At 43.4% G+C, this 22,611-nt stretch overlaps 1 protein-coding gene across 7 annotated transcripts in view; it reads right to left on the minus strand.

Annotated features, from left to right (window-relative positions):
• The window catches only part of LOC137376165 (utrophin-like), a 904,611-nt gene that overhangs the window by 665,238 nt on the left and 216,762 nt on the right, over positions 1–22,611 (minus strand). For all 7 annotated transcript variants that reach the window (XM_068044198.1, XM_068044197.1, XM_068044199.1 and 4 more), the window contains 4 exons: positions 16,973–17,096; positions 14,804–14,891; positions 8,364–8,581; positions 4,286–4,463 (listed from right to left, as the gene is read on the minus strand). In XM_068044198.1, coding sequence (XP_067900299.1) covers positions 4,286–4,463; positions 8,364–8,581; positions 14,804–14,891; positions 16,973–17,096 — 608 coding nt within the window. The remainder of the gene's footprint in view (positions 1–4,285; positions 4,464–8,363; positions 8,582–14,803; positions 14,892–16,972; positions 17,097–22,611) is intronic.

Below are 22,611 nucleotides of genomic sequence, written 5' to 3' on the forward strand. Positions count from 1 at the left end.
ATTGAGACGTCGCTCTTGGCTGACATACGTTGTCCAGGCCTCGCTGCCATAGAGCAAGGTACTGAGGACACAGGCTTGATACACTCGGACCTTTGTGTTCCGTGTCAGTGCGCCATTTTCCCACACTCTCTTGGCCAGTCTGGACATAGCAGTGGAAGCCTTTCCCACGCGCTTGTTGATTTCTGCATCTAGAGACAGGTTACTGGTGATAGTTGAGCCTAGGTAGGTGAACTCTTGAACCACTTCCAGAGCGTGGTCGCCAACTCAACTATGCAAGTGTTATAATACACTCATCTGGAGTATCCATCAGCTACATGTGAAAGTGGTCAGAAACCTCTGTATTATCACTTTGCTTCAACTTCTCAAGACTAAACAATGTGAAGTAGAAACAGAAATTTGCAATAGTAGAGCAGCACCAGCATAGCCAGTGCAGCCCAACCCCGGTCCAGCCAGTGCAGCACGATCTGACCTATGCTATCACTGGGGCGGCACAGTGGCGCAGTGGTTAGCACCGCAGCCTCACAGCTCCAGAGACCCGGGTTCAAGTCTGGGTACTGCCTGTGTGGAGTTTGCAAGTTCTCCCTGTGTCTGCATGGGTTTCCTCCGGGTGCTCCGGTTTCCTCCCACAAGCCAAAGACTTGCAGGTTGATAGGTAAATTGGCCATTATAAATTGCCCCTAGTATAGGTAGGTGGTAGGGGAATATAGGAACAGGTGAGGATGTGGTAGGAATATGGGATTAGTGTAGGATTAGTATAAATGGGTGGTTAATGGTCGGCACAGACTCGGTGGGCCGAAGGGCCTGTTTCAGTGCTGTATCTCTAAATCTAAAAAAAATCTAAATCTAAAATGAATCACTACAAATTTCTCTGCATTGAACTTCATCTGCCACTTGTCTGTCCATTCCATCAACTTGTCCATGTCCTTTTGAAGTTTTACCCTATCCTCCTCACAGTTCACAATGCTTCAAAGTTTCGTATCATCTGCAAACTTTGAAATTGTGCCCTGTACACCAAGGTCTAGGTCATTAACGTATATCAGGAAAAGCAAGGGTCCCAACACTGACCCCTGGGGATCTCCACTACAAACCTTCCTCCAGCCCGAAAAACATCAATTAACCACTTGTTTCTTGTCACTCAGCCAATTTCATATCCATGTTGCTATCATCCCTTTTATTCCATGAACTACAAGTTCGTTCACAAGTCTGTTGTGTGGCACTATATCAAATGCCTTTTGAAAGTCCATGTACACCACGTCAACAGCATTGCCCTCATCAACCCTCTCTGTTACCTCCTCAAAAATTCCAGCAAGTTAGTTGAACATGTTTTTCCCTAAGAAATCCATGCTGACTTTTCTTAATTAACTCGCACTTACCATGTGACTATTGATTTTGTCCTGAATTTTTTTCTACAAGTTTTCCCACCACCGAAGTTAAACTGACTGGCCTGTAGTTGTTGGGCTTATCTTTACACGCTTTTTTGGAACAAGGTGTAACATTTACTATTCTCCAGTCCTCTGGCACCACCCTCGGGTCTAAGGAAGACTGAAATTATAGGCAGTGCCTCTGCGATTTCCACCCTCACTTCCCTCAATATCTTTGGATGCATCTCATCTGGTCCTGGTGCTTTATCCACTTTAAGTACAGACAGCCTGTCTAATAGGTCCTCTTTATCAACCTTGTGACATGGATTATTAGTTGGTTGGGAGGTAGGAGACAGAGAGTAGAATTAAAGGGAAAGTCCTCTGCATGGCAGCATGTGGCAACCAGTATTCCCTAGCGATCGATACGAGGGTCTCAACTTTTCACCATATATATTAGCAGTTTGCATTCATGTAGCGTCTTCACAGGAACATCAAACAAAATTTGATACCAAGCCACATATGATGATATTAGGACAGATGATCAAAAGCTTGGTAAAAGGCTTGGGTTTTAAGGAGTGTCTTAAATTGGTGGAGAGAAGCACAAAGGTCAAGTAGAGGAAAGGTATAGGTTTAGGGAGGGAATTCCAGAGATTAAGGCCAAGACAGCTAAAGGCACAGCCACTAAAAGTACAGCTATTAAAATTAGGGATGCACAATGACTTGGATGAAGGGAGACTTGTAAAGCCAATTTTGGAACTGACACTAAGTTAGGAGACAAGTGTGCAGATGGGAGCAGGAAAGAACGTAGACTAAGTAAGCAAGTGGCCAAACTAAGGTAGATGAATTTCAATGTAAGTGTAAGGTCATCCACTTTGGACCAGAGAAAGACAAAGTCAGAATATTTTCTTCATGGTTAGAAACTAGGAGCTGTGGAGAAGCAACAGGATTGAGGAATCCATGCACACAGATCACTAAAAGTTAGCGCACAGGAAAAAGCGACCAAAAAGGAATACTGACCTTTATTTCAAGGAATACAAAAGCGAAGAAATGATGCCTCGGTTGTACAGAACCTTGGTCAGACCCTGTCTGGAGTACTGCATTCAGTTTTGGACACCGAACAAAACTTATATTTATATAGCGCATTTAACATAATAAAACGTCCTAAAGCACTTCACAGCATTATAAAACAAAATAAGCCAGATGACCAAAGGCTTGGTCAAAGAGGTGGGTTTTAAGGAGTGTCTTAAAGGAGGAAAATGAGGTAGAGAGGCGGAGAGGTTGTAGGGAGGGAATTCCAGAGCTGAGGGCCAAGGCAGCTGAAGGCACAGCCATCAATAGTGGAGCAATTAAAATGCTCAAAAGGCCAGAATTAAATGAGTGCAAATATTTTGCAGCGTTGTGGGCCTGGAGGAGATTACAGAGATGGGGGGGATGGGTGGGAAGGCCACGGAGAAATTTGAAAACAAGAACATGAATTTTAAAATCAAGACGTTGCTTGACATGCAGCCAATGTAAGTCAGCGAGCACAGGGTGTTGGGTGAACGGAGCTTGGACCGAGTTAAGACACACACAGCAGAGTTTTGGATAACCTCAAGTTTATGGAGGGCAGAATGTAGGAGACCACCCAGGAGTGCATTAGAATAGTCAAGTCTAGAGGTAAAAAAGGCATGAATGAGGGTTTCAGCAGCAGATGAGCTGAGATGGGGCAAAGTTGGGTAATGTTAAGGAGGTGGAAATAGGCAATCTTACTGATGCCATAAATGTGTGGTCAGAAGCTCATCTTGGGGTTAAACATGACAAGACTGTAAACAAACTGGTTTAGTCTAAAACTGTTGCCCAGGGAGAGGGATGGACAGTAGCTAGAGCATGGAGTTTAGAGCGGGATCAAAAACAATGAGGTTCTGATGAAAGGTCACTGACCTAAAACATTAACTCGGCTTCTCTCTCCACAGATGCTGCCAGACCTGCTGAGTATTTCCATCATTTCTTGTTTTTATTTCAAAAACAATGGCTTCAGTCTTCCCACTAATTCATTGAGAAAATTTCTGTTCATCTAATATTGGATGTCGGATAAGCAGTCTGATAATTTAGCAACAATGGAGGAGTTGAGAGAAGTGTGGTCAGGTAGAGCTGGGTGTCATCAGCGTACATGTGAAAACTAATGCTGTGCTTTCGGATGATGTCGCTGAGTGGCAGCATGTAGATGAGAAATTGGAGGGGGCCAAGGATAGATCCTTGGGGAATACCAGAGGTAACAGTATGGGAATGGGAAGAGAAGCCATTGCAAGTGACACTCTGGCTACAATTACATAAATAAGAATGGAACCAGGTGAGAGCAGTTTCACCCATCCAAACCTGAGAAAGGATATACTGGCCTTGGAGTGGGTGCAACACAGATTCATAAGAATCATTAAATTATGAGGACAGGTTGCATAAACTCGGCTTGTATTCCCTTGAGTTTAGAAAGCTGAGGGGTGATCCATTCGAGGTCTTGAAAATGGTAAAGGGATTTGATAGGGTCGATACAGAGAAACTATTTCCTCTGGTGGATCAATCCAGAACAAATTAGTGATCACACTTTTTCACACAAAGTATTGTAGTGGAAGTATGGAACTCTCCTCCAAAAGGCTGTGGATGCTGGGGATCAATTGAAATTCAAGACTGAAATCAATGGATTTTTGTTAGGTATGGTTATCAAGAGATATGGATCAAAGGAAGATAAATGGAGTTGAGGTACAGATCAGCCATGATCTAATTACAAACAAGCCCTCCTGGCTGAATCGCCTACTCCTGTCCCTATGTTCCGTGCAGCGACACCAGCACTTTCATTAAGAAAACTGAAGCACAACAAAAAATGCATCAAAAAGTAAGAAACATGCCAGTGATTTCACAGTTTGCTTCAGGCTAATCATAGGCCCACTCACCTGCTTGTACCTGCTGTTTATTCCGTAGTTTCTGCAGGACTAATCTGAAACGTTTGTTGGAACTATTAAGGTCCTCCTGGAGGAAGCTTGGAGCTCCAAGCTCATTGCTAAGCACTTCCCCACGAGCCATTAGTTTCTCTACATGTGGAGCTATGTCAGTCAGTTGGTTGATTTCATACTACATGAAAGAAAAATAAGTACATGGTCCAAAAACTACAACACATTCTGATGGAGTTACTTCTCCCTGAACAGTAAACAATGAGCCAAATTATGCAGCTTGCTGACCCTTCCCTCCAACTTGGGTAATTTTATTGGTATTTTACCTGCAATAGTACGAAACAGAATAATTGGTAGTTGAGACCAAGACTTGGAACAAAGAACAAAAGAAGAACAGTACAGCACAGGAACAGGCCATTCGGCCCTCCAAGCCTGCGCCGATCTTGATGCCTGCCTAAACTAACACCTTCTGCACTTCCAGGGTCCGTATCCCTCTATTCCCATCCTATTCATGGATTTGTCAAGATTCCTCTTAAACGTCTCTATGGTACCTGCTTCCACCACCTCCCCCGGCAACAAGTTCCAGGCACTCACCACCCTCTGTGTAAAGAACTTGCCTCGCACATCCCCTCTAAACTTTGCCCCTCTCACCTTAAACCTATGTCCCCTAGTAACTGACTCTTCCACCTGCAACTTACTCCAGTACTACAGATTAATTTGTAACACAAGAGTGCATTTAACCCTCACAAGCCATGCATTAAAGTTCAGTTTTCCTTATATTTTTAGTTCAGTTTTTGATTCAGGTTTTGCCAGTAATCACTGATGTGCATTCTATCCCTGGTGTGCAAGGATGCTCATCAATCTATATCAAAGCTTTCAAGAATCAGCTTTATATTATACTATTTCCACCCAGAGTTAACACACTAAGTAAATGCAATAGGCATATAACCCATTGTTGGATACTTAATTCCCTCTCCAAAGTTGTCAAGAGTGACTGGCTGTATGTCTCCTTTCCTCTATCCTTGCTCTCCAAACACCCTACAGGAGTATCCTGCATCCATACAGTGCTCCATCTACAGCAAGACCAAAGCAGGTCAAGCACACCTGACGAAGGAGAGCAGACTGGAGCGAAAGACGAACCTTTAAAGCTGAATACACCTGTTGTTAGCTCACAGTAACTTTTAAAAATGACCCATCTAAAAAATAATTCCTGATCAAAGATCACAGAACGAGAACTTACATGAAGCCAAATCAGAATCTGTGTAACTATCAATAAATACAAGTGTACAAAGACAGTCTGAGAAGCCAGCTGAAGAAATGCCACAACACTAAATCTCACAAGAATGTCAGCTGGTCAGTGTCATTAATAGATATTTCTCACTGTGTTGTCAAACCATTCAACAACATGGGGGGAATTTCAGCCCCTCCTGAGTGGGCAAGAAGGGGCAGGGGAGGGAGGTTAAATTCTTCAAAATCTGAAATCTAACCCCAACCCACCACAAACACGCCTACTTGCAGTTTGAGCTGGGCAGATTGGTGGCGGGGGTGGGTGGTGTGGTGGAGGCGGAGGCGAGTAACCTGCTCCTGAGAGGCAGGTCAGTAATTTACATATCATAATGAGGCTGGGGGTTTCAGATATTGGCAGCTGTTTAGATTTAACTAAGCTAAACAGCCACGATCAACCTAACTCCCTCCTGCTCCCCATCACAAATATCAGGGCCCATATATTATTTAAGGTGAAATTTGAGGGGTGGAAAAATTAACTCACTCTCTCTTGCCATTCTTCCCTATTCTGCCAAATGAAAATTTAAGATGCAGAGTGTAACTGGGACTGGGAGGCAAATTGCTATTATGGTCAGTTTTTCAGTCTGTGCTGATAATACTGTTGTTACTTAAACAGCTTTCCCATTATTAGCACTCAGTTGGCTAACATATTTGTTTTGTAAACTCCCATTCCTGTTCTTGAAATGACAACTTGTCAGACTTCCGAAGAATATTTGTACAATCTGTCAGATCCCAATTTCAATGCAATCGGCTAGAACAGAGCATTAGTGAGAGTCAGCCAGGCCAAAAAAGGATGAAAAGGAAAAAGGGAAGATAAATTAAGAGAAACTAGAGTGAGAAACCCAATAGTTGATCAACTACAACTATCAGAATACTTCATAAAAACCCCTTTTTTTTTCTATTTTCTCCTCCACACCCATGAATGCTGGAGTGTCGTTCATTGAATGCTAACAACATGCCTCAATGCCTCACCGGCTCTTCATGTACAAACCCAGTGAATGCCAATAGATCATTCAACTGTGGGACATACAAGAGAGAATTTCAATCAGCATATATCCACACATCCCATTGGGGATGCCTGAATAGAGCATTATACAGCTTCAGCATGGCAGCCTCAGCACAAATACACACAGCTCAGCATTTCATCTGCTTTGCTAATGACCAGAGATAGCAAATGTTGAACTTACTTTAATACCAGATTCCTATCAGCCTTTCCTCCAACTAAGCCTAAGCCCCAGTTGAATTTTTGATGCTCTTCTTCACAGAATCATACAATGCAGAACAGGCCCTTCGGCCCATCGAGTCTGCACCGATGCATTAAAGACACCTGACCTGTCTACCTAATCCCATTTGCCAGCACTTGGCCCATAGCCTTGAATGTTATGACGTGCCAAGTGCTCATCCAGGTACTTTTTAAAGGATGTGAGGCAACCTGCCTCTACCACCCTCCCAGGCAGGGCATTCCAGACCGTCACCACCCTCTGGGGAAAAAATGTTCTTCCTCAAATCCCCCTTAAACCTCCCGCCCCTCACCTTAAATTTGTGACTCCTCATAACTGATTCTTCAACTAAGGGGAACAGCTGCTCCCTATCCATGCCCCTCATAATCTTGTACACCTCGATCAGGCAACCCTCAGTCTTCTCTGCTCCAGCAAAAACAACCCAAGCATATCCAACCTCTCTTCATAGCTTAAATGTTCCATCCCAGGCAACATCCTGGTGAATCGTCTCTGCACCCCCTCCAATGCAATCACATCCTTCCAATAATGTGGCGACCAGAATTGCACACAGTACACCAGCTGTGGCCTTACCAAAGTTCTGTGCAACTCCAACGTGACCACCCTGCTTTTGTAATCTATGCCTCGATTGATAAAGGCAAGTGTCCCATATGCCTTTTTCACCACCCTATTAAACTGCCCTTCTGCATTCAGAGATCTATGGACAAACACGCCAAGGTCCCTTTGTTCCTCGGAACTTCCCAGTGTCAGGCCTTTCAAAGAATACTTCCATGTCACATTACTCCTTCCAAAGTGTATCACCTCACACTTTTCAGCGTAAAATTCCATCTGCCACTTTTCTGCCCATTTGACCATCCCGTCTATATCTTCCTGTAATCTAAGACACTCCACCTCGCTGTTAACCACTCGGCCAATCTTTGTGTCATCCGTGAACTTACTGATCCTACCCCCCACATAGTCATCTATGTCGTTTATATAAATGGCAAACAATAGGGGACCCAACACAGATCCCTGTGGTACGCCACTGGACACTGGCTTCCAGTCACTAAAACAGCCGTCTGTCATCACTCTGTCTCCTACAGCTAAGCCAATTTTGAATCCACCTTATCAAGTTACCCTGTATCCCATGTGCCTTTGCTTTATTGATAAGTCTCCCATGTGGGACCTTGTCAAAGGCTTTGCTGAAATCCATGTAAACTACATCAACTGCACTACGCTCATCTACACACCTGGTCACATGCTCAAAAAATTCAATCAAATTTGTTAGGCACGACCTCCCTCTGACAAAGCCATGCTGACTATTCCTAATCAAATTTTGCCTCTCCAAGTGGAGATAGATTCTCTCCTTCAGAATTTTCTCCAATAGTTTCCCTACCACTGACGTGAGACTCACTGGTCTGCAGTTCCCTGGCTTATCTCTACAACCTTTCTTAAATAGTGGGACCACATCAGCTGTTCTCCAAGTCCTCTGGTACCTCCCCCGTGGCCAGAGAGGAACTGAATTCACTCCATTCAATTAAGCTACTTGACAATACCCTACAATATAGAGAATCACTCACCTGACAGGACTCCTTCAATGCAGCACTGGTTGCACTCTTCAGCCAGTCTTCTTTGGATTTCACAGTCTTTTCAAGCTCTTGCAGCTCTTGATAAATATAGTTTAGGTCCTCTTGATACTGCATCTTACTTTTCAGTTTGTCCATTTGCTGGTTGTTATCTTTCCATTCCACTGACACATTCTCCAGTATGTGCTTTACTTCCTCTGTTGGCAGTCCTTCTGCAAGAAGTTTACATTGCACAAATATCTCATCACTATTTGTGCATGTGAGTATAAATGACACATTCCAATTTAACAGCAAATAGGAAATGGGAATCTCAGTTCCTTTTCCTCCCCCAATTCTAAATTCATATGGTCAGCCACACACCAATGAATGCTCGCTCCTTATTCATTGGGTAGATCTGACCCAAGACTCGAATTACGTTTGAAGTTATCCCAAACACACGAATCAAAAGGTGCAACTTACATTGATGCTAGCCTACTGAATGCTCCATCTTCAGCAACAAACTGACAGCATAAACAAGGCAGTATTCCTGCTGGCACTGCAGTCTAGCCCTCATGCCAAAAGCGATGGCTTTCACATGCATGTCAAGCAGTAGTACATAGAACATTACAGCGCAGTACAGGCCCTTCGGCCCTCGATGTTGCGCCGACCTGTGAAACCATCTGACCTAAACTATTCCATTTTCATCCATATGTCTATCCAATGACCACTTAAATGCCCTTAAAGTTGGCGAGTCTACTACTGTTGCAGGCAGGGCGTTCCACGCCCCTACTACTGAGTAAAGAAACTACCTCTGACATCTGTCCTAAATCTATCACCCCTCAACTTAAAGCTATGTCCCCTCGTGTTTGCCATCACCATCCGAGGAAAAAGACTCTCACTATCCACCTTAAGTAACCCTCTGATTATCTTGTATGTCTCTATTAAGTCACCTCTCCTCCTCCTTCTCTCCAACGAAAACAACCTCAAGTCCCTCAGCCTTTCCTCGTAAGACCTTCCCTCCATACCAGGCAACATCCTAGTAAATCTCCTCTGCACCCTTTCCAAAGCTTCCACATCCTTCCTATAACGCGGTGACCAGAACTGCACGCAATACTCCAGGTGCGGCCTCACCAGAGTTTTGTACAGCTGCAGCATGACCTCGTGGCTCCGAAACTCGATCCCCCTACTAATAAAAGCTAACACACCATATGCCTTCTTAACAGCCCTATTAACCTGGGTGGCAACTTTCAGGGATTTATGTACCTGGACACCAAGATCTCTCTGCTCATCTACACCACCAAGAATCATCCCATTAGCCCAGTACTCTGCATTCCTGTTACTCCTTCCAAAGTGAATCACCTCACACTTTTCCGCATTAAACTCCATTTGCCATCTCTCTGCCCAGCTCTGCATCCCTAATGGCAGATCAAACCCTTACAGTTACCAGGAGGATGAAGCTGGGTGTGGCAGAAGGGGAAGGTAACTCATGGAGGCCAATCAAAACAGATAGTCATATGAAAATAGCCAGCAAAAGGACCATTTACCTTAAAGCATGCACAGCTGCTGCGGAGCAAAACCAAGTCGAACAACAATTTCAGCAAGTAACCTGAATCTACTCATGAATCTGGTCATGCACAGTGCAGGCATGTCCCATTCGTAACTTTAAACATGGACTATATTCAGCGTAGCATCTACTGGAACTGAACTTTCCTTTTGTTTTAAATGGTCAACAATGGACATTAAAATGGACATGGGCTGCAAAGATGGCCACCGAAGGTCAGCTGACTTTTGGCTTGTATATTCATGAACTGACTCACTGACTGAAAGGACAAAAGAATACCTTCCATACTAAGGGGTGTCATCAACACCCATCCTGAAACCATAGGGAGACATTCCTGAATTGAATGGTTTTCTCCTGAAACAAAGAAGGTGATTGTCTTAACCCTCCTCGGGATGAATGTCTTTGAACAATAAATCAGGATGGGGCTAATCAACCTAGACACCCACCATATCTGGAAAAGGAACTGTGTGATGTCACATGGTGGGGTAGCTATGTTGGTCTCCTTTTAAAAATCTTTAAAATACAGATTGCAGAAAAAGCAGCAAGCAGACCAGGCAGTAACACAGTGCCTCAAAAAGAACTGAAGGTTGTAACATCTTAAAGTCTCCGAACTTGTTCCTTTTCAAGCCCACCAGTAGAGAAAACCGACCTCCTAGTAATAAGTCTACAAGCAACTAACTTTGTGACCTGCTGAAAATCCACCTCTTCAAGAGAATCTTACAACAACTTCGATATACAAGTCCAGCTATCGAATCCACCTAAATGCATTCCAGGAGTGAAAACACCTTCTTCACCAAGCCCGCATGCCTTTTCTCCTAGACGAGCCAAATCACGTGACTTATGATAAAAGCAAAATACTGCAGATGCTGAATCTGAAATAAAAACAAAACTCTGTAAATACTCAGCGGGTCTCCACAGATGCCACCAGTCCTGCTGAATAATTCCAGCACTTTGTTTTTATTTCATGTGACTTATGAACTATTCCTTTGCTTGTAATTTGCTTCTTTCCCAAGCGTGTGAGAGAGAGAGAGAGAGAGAGGCAAATGAGTGACGTAGCGTTAGACTTTCAGGTTGAACATGTGAATAAAAATAATCCTCTTTATTTAAACCCATAAAAAGCATGCTGCTGGTTATTCAAATTGCCCATACACTCGGGTTAAGAACACACACACCTTCCTGGTCAAAAACACACCAATTACGGACAGTAACAAGAACTGGGGTTTCGGTTCTCCCTCAATTCTGTCCGTAACAATCTATAATTGCACCAACAACTTGGATTAATATAATGTTTCTCAAGTTAGAAAGCTGGCTCAGAGCTTCATGGAGTGGGGTCAGATCAAAGTTCTGCAGTCCTGCCACATCCATTCATGAATGGTGGTGCACAATTAAACAACGAACCGAAGGACAAGGCTCCAAAAACATCCACATCCTCAATAACGGGGGTAGCCCAGCACATCAGTGCAAAAGACAAGACTGAATCATGTACAACCATTTTCAGCTAGAAGCGCCAAGTGGATGATCAATCTCGGCCTCCACTTGAGGTCCCCACCATCATAGATTCCAGTCTTCAGACAATTCAATTCACTCCACATGAGATCAAGAAGCAACTGAAAGTACTGGATACAGCAAAGGCTATGGGCCCTGACAACATCCCAGCTGTATTACTGAAGACTTTTGCTCCAGAACTAGCCGTTCCCTTTGCCAAACTGTTCCAGTACAGCTACTACGCAGACATCTACCTAACAATATGAAAATTGCCCTATTATGTCCTGTCCACAAAAAGCAGGACACATCCAATCTGCCCAATTACTGCCCCAATCTACACTCAATCATCAGCAAAGTGATGAAGGTGTCGTCAACAGTGCTATCAAGCAGCACTTACTCACCAACAACCTGCTCATTGATGCTCAGTTTGGTACCTGCCAAGGCCTCTCAGCTCCAGACTTCATTACAGCCTTGGTCCAAACATGGACAAAAGAGCTAAACTCAAGAAGTGAGGTGAGAGTGATTGCTCTTGACATCAAGACAGCATCTGACTGAGAAAGGCATCAAGGAGCCCTAATAACATTGAAGTCAATGGGAATCGGGGGGAAATTCTCCACTGGTTGGAGTCATATCTAGCACAAAGGAAGATGGTTGTGGTTGTCGGAGGTCAATCATCTCAGCCACAGGACATAATTGCAGGGGCTCCTCAGGATAGTGTCCTAGGCCCAACCATCTTCAGCTGCTTCATCAATGGCCTTCCGTCAATCATAAGGTCAGAAGTGGAGATGTTTGCTGATGATTGCAGCGTTCAGTACCATTCGCAACTCCTCAGATACTGAAGCAGTCTGTGTAGAAATGCAGCAAGACCTGGATAATATCCAGGCTTGGGCTGATAAGTGGCAAGTAACATTCACGCCACACAAGTGCCAGGCAATGGCTACATCTAACAAGAGGGAATCTAACCATCTTCCATTGACGTTCTATGGCATTACCATCACTGAATTCCCCATCAACATTCTGGGGATTACCATTGACCAGGAACTTAACTGGACCAGTCATATATAAATACTGTGGCTACAAGAGCAGGTCAAAGGCAGGGAATTCTGCAGCCAGTAACTCACCTCCTGACTCCCCAAAGCCACTATCTACAAGGAATAAGTCAGGAATGTGATGGAATACTCTCCACTTGCCTGGATAAGTACAGCTCCAACAACACTCAAGAAGCTTGACACCATCCAAGACAAAGCAGCCCACTTGATCGGCACACCATCCACCACCTTAAACATACAGTGCCTTCACCACCAGCACACAATGGTAGCAGTGTGTACCATATACAAGATGCACTGCAGCAACTCGCCAAGACTCATCAATAGCACTTTCCAAACCCGCGACCTCTACCACCTAGAAGGACAAGGGCAGCAGACACAGGGGAATGCCACCACTTGCAAGATCCCCTCCAAGTCCCTCACCATTCTGAATTGGAACTGTATCGCCATTCCTTCACTATCGCTGGGTCCAAAGCTGGAACTTCCTCCCTAAGAGGATTCTATAACAGCAGTGAGTGTACCTACACCATATGGACTGCAGCAGTTCAAGAAGGCAGCTCACCACCACCTTCTCAAGGGCAATTCGCGATGGGCAACAAATGATGGACTTGCCAGCGATGCTCATATCCCAAGAATGAATTAATTTTAAAAATCTGGTTTTTATAAATGAAGGGAACTTGAGAGCAAAACCACCCAAAGGTTAATTCATTTAATACCTCCACTGATTTCACGCTCAGGTTGCACGACATTACACATTGCACTACATAAATGCTCCAAAGTCAAAATTGCTTCCTGCCTTCCAGGGCTTCACATCCCTCATCATGGAGCTTTGGGGTCACTGAATGGGTTACAGCAGAGACACGGCCATTCAGCCCATTGTGTCTGTGCTGACTCTCTGAAGGAGCAATTCACATAGTGCCACTCCCCCTTCTCCCTGTAGCCCTGCACATTCTTCCTCTTCAGATAATAATCCAATTCCCTCTTGAATGAGTTGATTGAATCAGCCTCCACCACACTCTCAGGCAGTGCATTCCAGATCCTAACACTCGCTGCGTGAAAAAAGTTTTTCCTCATGTCACCATTAATTCTTTTGCCAATCACCTTAAATCTGTGCCCTCTGATTCTCAATCCTTCCACCAATGGGAGAAGTTTCTCCCTATCTACTCTGTCCAGACCCCTCATGATTCTGAATACTTCCATCAAATCTCCTCTCAACCTTCTCTTCTCCAAAGAAAACAGTCCCAACTTCTCCAATCTATCTACATAACTGAAGGTCCTCATCCCTGGAACCATTCTCATGAATCTTTACTGCATCCTCTCGAAAGCCTTCACATCCTTCCTGAAGTGTGATGCTCAGAACTAAACGCAATACTCCAGTTGAGACCAAACCAATGTTTTACACAAGTTTAACATAACTTCCTTACTTTTGTACTCTGTGCCCCTATTGATAAAGTCGAGGATGCTGTGTGCTTTATGACCACACTCTTAACCTGTCTTGCCACCTTCAATGATTTATGCACATATACCCCTTTGGTCCTGAACCCCCTTTAGAGTTGCACGCTTTGTTTTATATTGTCTCTCAGCGTTCTTTCTACCAATCACTTCAGACCATAAATTTCATCTGTCACTTATCCGCCCATTCCACCAACCTGTCTATGTCCTTTTGAAGTTCTACACTATCCTCCTCACAGTTCACAATGCTTCCAAGTTTTGTATCATCTGCAAATTTTGGAATTGTTCCTGTACACCAAGGTCTTGGTCATTAATATATATCAGAAAGAGCAAGGGTCCCAACACTGACCCCTGGGGAACTCCACGATAAACCTTTCTCCAGTCCAAAAAACATTCAACCAATCAACCTCTGGACAAATTATTCTCCTTATCATCACTATCTGTTTAAAAATGTCCCATGGCAGGCAGATTTCCTCAAATCACAACACTACAAACCCTTGCAGCCTGAATGCCCAGACCAGTTTTTTTTTAAACCACAGGAAAGCCTCCTCACAGGTGTTTCCATTTGATAGAATATGAAAAGACTCCACCCAAAACTTTAACCTACTTTCTGTGTCTGAAGATGCTGACTGACCTGCTGTGTATTTCCAGCATTTTCTGCTTTTATTTCAGATCGTCTTGTTAATTTTTCTATTCGATATTGGACATTAAGTCAACAGACTTCGAACATCTGATCCTAACTACATCACGAGAAATCAATGCATGGTCATCGACTACAATTTTATCACCTAAATGCAGTCTGCTTGTAGAAATAGTACTCGATAAACTCATTTACAAGTTCCAATTCTTAGAACACTACAGAAGAAGAATATGAACTATGCCCATGACATTTAGACTTGAAGTGGATTTACCTTTCTCCATTGGTACAAACAGGGCCTGTCCCATCTGCTTTACTTCCTTCAATTTTCTCTCATTTTCAGCCTTTTCTTTCTCCAGAGCCTAAAGTAACCAAATTATTTCAACAAATTTAAGGTTACTGCATTTAGACATCACAAATTTATTGAAACAGCATAGCAAGTCTTACATAGGTATAATATTCAAATCACTTCATTCTTTAATTTGTACACTCTTATAATGGACGATTGATACATTTTACATTATCTTTATTCTTTAAATATTGATAGCAACCATAAAACTGAGCATAAAAACCTGAACAAGTTTTATAACTGACAATGTTTTGTTCACGGTTGTTGCGTTTTAGCTGTGCTGCTTGTTCCTTTTACATCACCTACAGCTCTGCCACTGTCTCCAGCTAGGCTTCTGGAAAGCTGCAAATAGGCATCAGGGTCAAGCATGAGGTCTACTCATACATAGTGGCCATTGGAGAAATTATTCACACAATTAGGGATAGGGAGAGGGCGGGAAAGTGGAGTTGAGCCATGATCGTATTGAACGGCGGAGCAGGCTTGAGGGGTTTATAGCCCGCTCCTATTTCTTATGCAATTCAACATTGCCAGGATACAGGTTTGCAGCTTCCAGAAAGGGCCTTTAGTTTCCCGAACATTTTTATTCCATCAACTGCATCAGGCTTCCTTTAGTTATTTGTGGTAGAATCTTCCGTAATTTAAGCAAGAACCCAGGGCAAAATACAGAACTCTAGCACAGCAAATCACTTTGCCAAATTCCTCCAATAGCCACAGCCCTGTTAAACTTTACTAACGAGCTCTGTCAGATACAGTACACATAGCAGTTTGTTCCATGTGTCATAAAATAAACATAAATAGAAGCTGAAATAGGCCAATTGGCCCTTAAAGCAAAGATCAACATGATCATGGCTGATTATCTACCTCAACTTCACATTCCCACACTATTCCCATATCCCTTAATACCCTTAGTACACAAAAATCTATCGACCTCTGTCTTGAATATACTCAACAATTGAGCATCTATCGCTCTCTGGGGTAAAGAATTCCAAAGATTCACAACAAAAATTTTTTGAGTGAAGAAATTTCTCCTCATCTCAATCCTAAATGGCTGACCCCTTATTCTCAATTCTCTAGCCGGGATAAACATTTTCTCAGCATCGACCCTGTCAAGTCCCTTAAGAATTTTATATGTTTCAATTAGGTTACTTCTCATTCTTCTGAACTCCAGGGAATATAGGCTGAGTCTACTCAATCTCTCCTCATAGGACAACCCCCTCACCCCAGGAGCTAGTATAATCAACATTTGTTGCATTCCCTCTGGGGCAAGTATGTCCTTTCTTAGGTAAAGCCATCAAAACTGTACACAGTACTCCTGGTATGACCTCACCAATGTCAATTGACATGCTTGCAATTTGCCTTAACTTCAACTCCAAGCTGTAGCAAGGAAACCTGCTGCAAGGGGCTGGCAGCTCATAGTTCAATCATGAGGAAGTAATGTGGTGAGAATCAGAATCAACAGTGGGACAACCCCGTGAACACAATCTAGATATCTTACCAAGTTCTATTTTGCAACCAAACAGGATTTTAAACACACAGCCATTGAGAGTAATAGGGCGTGAGCGACAGGATCGAGATGGGCAGGGGACGATGGGCAGTGCCACAGCCTAATACTGTCCTTACTTGGCATCTATATTTATGTACTTCCTAGCCGGGGTCCCCAGACAGAATGAGAAGCTCCAATACTGTTTAATTCCACCAATGCACTCAAGAAACTAAATCTAAAGACCCTTCTGTATTGTGCAAAACATACTGGGATCCAAAGCTGTGGGTCCGTGCATCATCAGAGCAGCTGGTCTCAGCAAATCCTAGCAAGCAGTCAGAAATCCAGTCACACAAGTGCAATCAATGTGCACCTCAAGATATGGGTTATCACTGACATACGTCAAGTTAATGTGAAAAGGCAGCACTACCTCTCCTCCTCTCTTGGTAGATATTATCCTATAAAGGAGCCCATCAAGAATAAATGCTGCATCATCTGTAGTATTAATTGTCTCACTTGACGTTATCCTTAAAAACTAAATCACACTTAACAGACAAAATAGTTTTGATTTAATATTTTTCTCCAAACACAAGTCCCTGAAATCGCAACCTTACCTTCATGTTTTCCTTCATGCCAGAAATATCTTTCTTCCTCTTGAAATCGTTGAACATCATGGCTTGAATCTCACACTTGGATTTACCAATCCAGTTCAGGAGTTCACTAGCATCCACATCAAACCTAGTAATAAGGTAATGGTGCATTGGTAGAGCCATTACAGCAAAACATTGCATAAAATTTCCTATTGTGTTACAGAAAACAATGATTTCATTATCAGAGGTCTGACACCTGTGATACTCATGTTACATTCCACATACATTAGGAAAAGGTGCACCATTATAATAAAAGGCACACGTTTTGTATTGCTATGCTGGGGGCATAGAATTATAGGAAATAGGAGGAGTAAGCCATTCGGCCCATCAAGCCTGCTCTGCCATTCAAACAGATCATGGCTGATCATCTACCTCTACGCCATTTTTCCACACTATCCGCATATCCCTTGATGTCATAAAAACAAGAAATGCTGAAACCACTCAGCAGGTCTGGCAGCATCTGTGGAAAGAGAAGCAGAGTTAACGTTTCGGGTCAGTGACCCTTCTTCGGAACTTTTATTTTATCCCTTGATGTCATTGGTATTCAGAAATCCATCGATTTCTGTCTTGAACATGTTCAACGATTCAGCTGCCACAGCCCTCTGGGGTAGAGAATTCCACAGATTCGCCAGCTTCTGAGTAAAGAAATTCCTCCCCATCTCAGTCTTAAATGGCCTTTCCCTTATTCTAAGACTGTGTCCCCTTATTCTAGATTCACCAGCCAGAGGAAACATCCTATCCATATCTTCCATTATGCCCTGTAAGAATGCTGTAAGTTTCAATGAGATCACCTCTCATTCTTCAAAACTTTAGAGAATACAGGCTCAGTTTCTGCAATCTCTCCTCATAAGGCAATCTCACCATCCCAAGGCTTAGACTGGTGAACCTCTGTTGTGCTCCCTCTATGGCAAATATATCTTTCATTAGATATGGAGACCAAAACTGCACACAATTCTCCAAGTGCGGTCTCGCTAAGGCAAGGAATAAATAAATAAACAGGGTAATAAATTCAGCCAAAATTCCATTCTGAAAACAAGTGCAATGTTGGGTTGTGGCAGGACTGGGTTTGGCCTTGATGATAGAATTGAACATCCAGATAATCAACCAAGTTACAAATGAAGAATGGCAGAGACAAGCGACAGGTGGCTGGGAGTTCCAGTGTGACTGCACCCCAGCTTGACTTGCCACTTTCATGGGAGTGGAGGTAGGGGGAGATTGTGCTCCTGGTTACACTCGATAGGAAAGATTATTTTAGTGAGCTTGAATTGGATGTAGACGGCATTTAAGCCCTTACTTTCCACGGCATCTTATGAAGCCCTTGCTCTTAATGTGATTAAAATTTTAGTAAGATTTTACCTTCTTCCACCAAATACAATGCACTTATTTCACTGTTTTACTAACGATTCTTTTAGTTTACCTGAGGTTACACCTGTGGGTAACCTCTAACAAAATGACTTCTCAAAAACAAAAATTACTGGACAGATCAGTCAAGGTCTGTAAAGAAAGCAGGTTAACCTTTCATTGGCACTAGCGTTCTGATAAATGGTTAAATCAGAAATCATTACCTGGCTTCACCTATCGCTTGCAATTTTTGTGCCAGGTGGGAACTTCAAGACAATTCATGCGTCTTGGGGGACCACATGTGTAGCTAGTGCCTCCAACTGCTTGAGCTCAAGTTCAGGATTTCCGAGCTCAAGGGGCAGCTGGAGTCTCTGCAGAGCATCAGAGAGCAGGAGAGTTTGCTGGATTGTGCATTCCAGGAGGTGGTCACCCCAAAGGGAGCGAGCGTTCAGGACAGTAGATGGGTGGCTATTCGTAAGAGTAGGAAGAGGTAGGAAGTGCAGGGTGTGTGCCACTCTCAACTGCCACTCAGCTTTGGAGACTGCTGGAAGTGACGATATCTTGAAGGAGTGCAGTCCAGGCCATGGCACCAATGGACAAGAGACTGCACAGGAGGGAACAAAGAGTAGAAATGCAGTTGTTACAGGAGATTGCATAGTTAGGGGGGCAGAAAGGCATTTCTATAACCGTCATCGTGAGTCCTGCATGGTGTGTGCCTCCCTGATGCCTGGGTAAAGGACATCACGGAGAGGGTGCAGAATATTCTGCAGGGAGAAGGGAGTAAGCCAGAAATTGTGGTACACGCGGTACCAATGACAAAGGTAGAGGGTCATATTTTCAGGAACTAAGGAGAAAGTTAAAACGTAGGACTTCAAAGGTAGTAATCGCTGTCTTACTCCCAGTGCCATACGCTAGCAAGAGTAGAAACAGAAAGGTAGGGAGGATCGATGCATGGCTTGAGGCATGGTGCAGGAGGGAGGAAGGCAGATTCTTGGAACCAGTTCCGTGGCAGGAGGCATCTATTCAAAAGGGACGCGTTGCAGCTCAATAGAACTGGGACCAATGTGCTCGCAGGGAGGTTCACGGGTTTAAACTAAATCGGTATGGGAATGGGCAACAGCATATACCATATTAGACAGGAGAGTAAGGAGGACTACAAGGAATACAAATACAGGGTCACAATGCTTAATGAAAACGCACAAAGCGCGGTGAGTAAGATTGGTGAGCTACAGAAACAAATAGCCATATGGAAATATGATGTAGTGACAATAACAGAAACGTGGCTTAAAAATGGTGAGGACTGGATATTTAATATTCAAGGATATTAAGTGTTCAGAAAGGTAAAGGAGAAAAGGGAGGTGGGGTGGCAGTACTGATTAGGGAAAACATTTTAGTGTTGGTAAGGCAGGAGGTCCCTGAGTGGGCAATGACAGAATCCATTCAGTTAGAGTTGAGAAGCAAAAAGGCTATGATCACGCTCCTGGGGTATTCTATAAGCCTCCAAATAAAGAGATATAGAGCAGCAAATCGGCAGGGAAATCATGGAGATGTGCAAGGACTACAGAGTGGTGATAGCAGGCGACTTTAATTACCCAAATAATGCTCGAGTAAAGGATAAGGAGCGGGAGGAATTTTTGCTATGCGTTCAGGAAAACTTCCTTGACCAGCTCTCAGTCCACTAGGAAGGAGGCATTGCTGGATCTGGTGCTGGGGAACAAGGTGGGTCAAGTGGACCAAGTGTCTGAGGGGAACACTTGAGTAAGAGTGATCACAGCATCATAAGGTTTACATTAGCAATGGAGAAGAGAAAGCAACAATTTGGAGCACAACTTATAAATTGGAAGAAGACTAACTTCAATGGGATAAGAGGGGATCACACCAGAGTAAAATGGAAACAAAGATTTACAGGGAAAACTGTAACGGTAATGGGTGACCTTGGAGTAGGAAATGTTTCAGGTACAGGCTAGGTACATTCCAACAAGGGTGAAAGGCAAGGGAACCAAAGCCTCTTTGGATAACGAGGGAGATAGAGAATACAATGAAACAAAAAAAAAGGATGCATGATGCATGTCAGCTGAATTCTTCAAGCAAGAAGCAGGCCAAATACAATAAATTGAGAGGGGAAATGAAGAGGAAAATATGACTAGCAAAGAGAATATGAGAATAGAATGGCAGTTTACATAAAAGGGAACACAAAAATCTTCTATTGGCATGTAAACAGGTACTAAGAGGCGGGATGGATCCTATTAGGGACAAAGTGGGTGATGTATGCTAGAGGACAAGGCTAGGATACGTACTGAATGAGCACTTCGTATCAGTCTTTACTAAGAGGATGCTGACACAATATCATCAGGTCAGATGAATTAGGAGCAGGAATAGGCCACTCGCCCCCTCGAGCCTTCTCCACCAATCAACAAGATCATGGTGATTTGTTTGTAACCTCAACTCCACATTCCCACCTACCCCCAATAACCTTTCAACCCCTTGCTTATCAAGAATCAATCTATCTCTGCCTTAAAAATATTCAAAGACTCTGCTTCCACCACCTTCTGAGGAACAGAATTCTAAAGACTCACGACCCTCTGAGAGAAAAGATTTCTCCTCATCTCTGTCTTAAATGGGCGACCCCTTATTTTTAAACAGTGACCCCTAGTTCTAGATTCTCCCACAAGAGGAAACATCCTTTCCACATCCACCCTGTCAAGAGCCCTCAGAATCTTATATGTTTCAATCAAGTCCCCTCTTACTCTTCTAAATTCCAGCGGATACAAGCCTAGCCTGTTCAACCTTTCTGCATAAGACAACCTACTCATTCCAGTTATTACTCTAGTAAACCTTCTCTGAACTGCTTCCAGTGCATTTACATCCTTCCTTAAATAAGGAGAACAATAGTGTACACAGTACTCCAGATGTGGTCTCACTAATGCCCTGTATAACTGAAGCATAACCTCTCTACTTTTATATTCAATTCCCCTCGCAATAAACAACAACATTCTATTAGCTTTCCTAATTACTTGCTGTACCTGCATATTGACCTTTTGTGATTCATGCACTAGGATACCCAGATCCCTCTGCATCTCCGAGCTCTGCAATCTCTCACCATTTAGATAATCTGCTTTTTTATTCTGACTGCCAAAATGGACAATTTCACATTTTCCCACATTATACTCCATTTGCCAGATCTTTGCCCACTCACTTAACCTATCTATATCCCTTTGTAACCCCCTTATGTCCTCTTCACAACTTACTTTCCTACTTATCTTTGTAACAGCAAATTTAGCAACCATACATTCGGTTCCTTCAACCAAGTCATTTATATAAATTGTAAAAGGTTGAGGCCCCAGCACTGATCTCTGTAGCACCCCATTCATTACATCTTGCCAACCAGAAAATGACCCATTTAGAGAGAGTTTAGAGAGAGAGAGAGAGAGAGAGAGAGAGCGAGAGAGAGATACAGCACTGAAACAGGCCCTTCGGCCCACCGAGTCTGTGCCGAACATCAACCACCCATTTATACTAATCCTACACTAATCCCATATTCCTACCAAACATCCCCACCTGTCCCTATATTTCCCTACCACCTACCTATACTAGTGACAATTTATAACAGCCAATTTACCTATCAACCTGCAAGTCTTTTGGCTTGTGGGAGGAAACCGGAGCACCCGGAGAAAACCCACGCAGACACAGGGAGAACTTGCAAACTCCACACAGGCAGTACCCGGAATCGAACCCAGGTCCCTGGAGCTGTGAGGCTGCGGTGCCTACTGTTTCCTGTTAGCTAGCCAATCTTCTATCCATGCCAATATGTTACCCCCTACACCATGAGCTTTTATTTTCCGCAATAACCTTTGATGTGGCACCATATCAAATGCCTTCTGGAAATCTAAGTACAGTACATCCTCCAGTTCCCCTTTATGCACAGCACGCTACTTCTTCAAAGAAGTCCAATAAATTGGTTAAACATGATTTCCCTTTCAAAAAACCATGTTGACTCTGCCTGTTACAGTAAGACCAGGTGAAGGCTGAGAGGGACCCCTAGACACCTTTCTCACCTGGTCGTAACAACCAGTATGATTCCAGGGATGAGGAATTTTAGCTACAAGGTTAGGCTAGGGAAGCTGAGGTTGTTTTCCTTGGAGCAAAAGGGATTGAGGGGAGATTTGATAGAGGTCTACAAGATGACAGGTTTGGATAAGGTAGACAAAGAAAAGCTGTTCTTTTTTTATTCTTTCATGGGATATGGGCATCACTGACAGGCC

This window comes from Heterodontus francisci, chromosome 13, assembly GCF_036365525.1.
Source record: "Heterodontus francisci isolate sHetFra1 chromosome 13, sHetFra1.hap1, whole genome shotgun sequence".
In the NCBI taxonomy this organism is placed as follows: Eukaryota; Metazoa; Chordata; class Chondrichthyes; order Heterodontiformes; family Heterodontidae; genus Heterodontus; species Heterodontus francisci.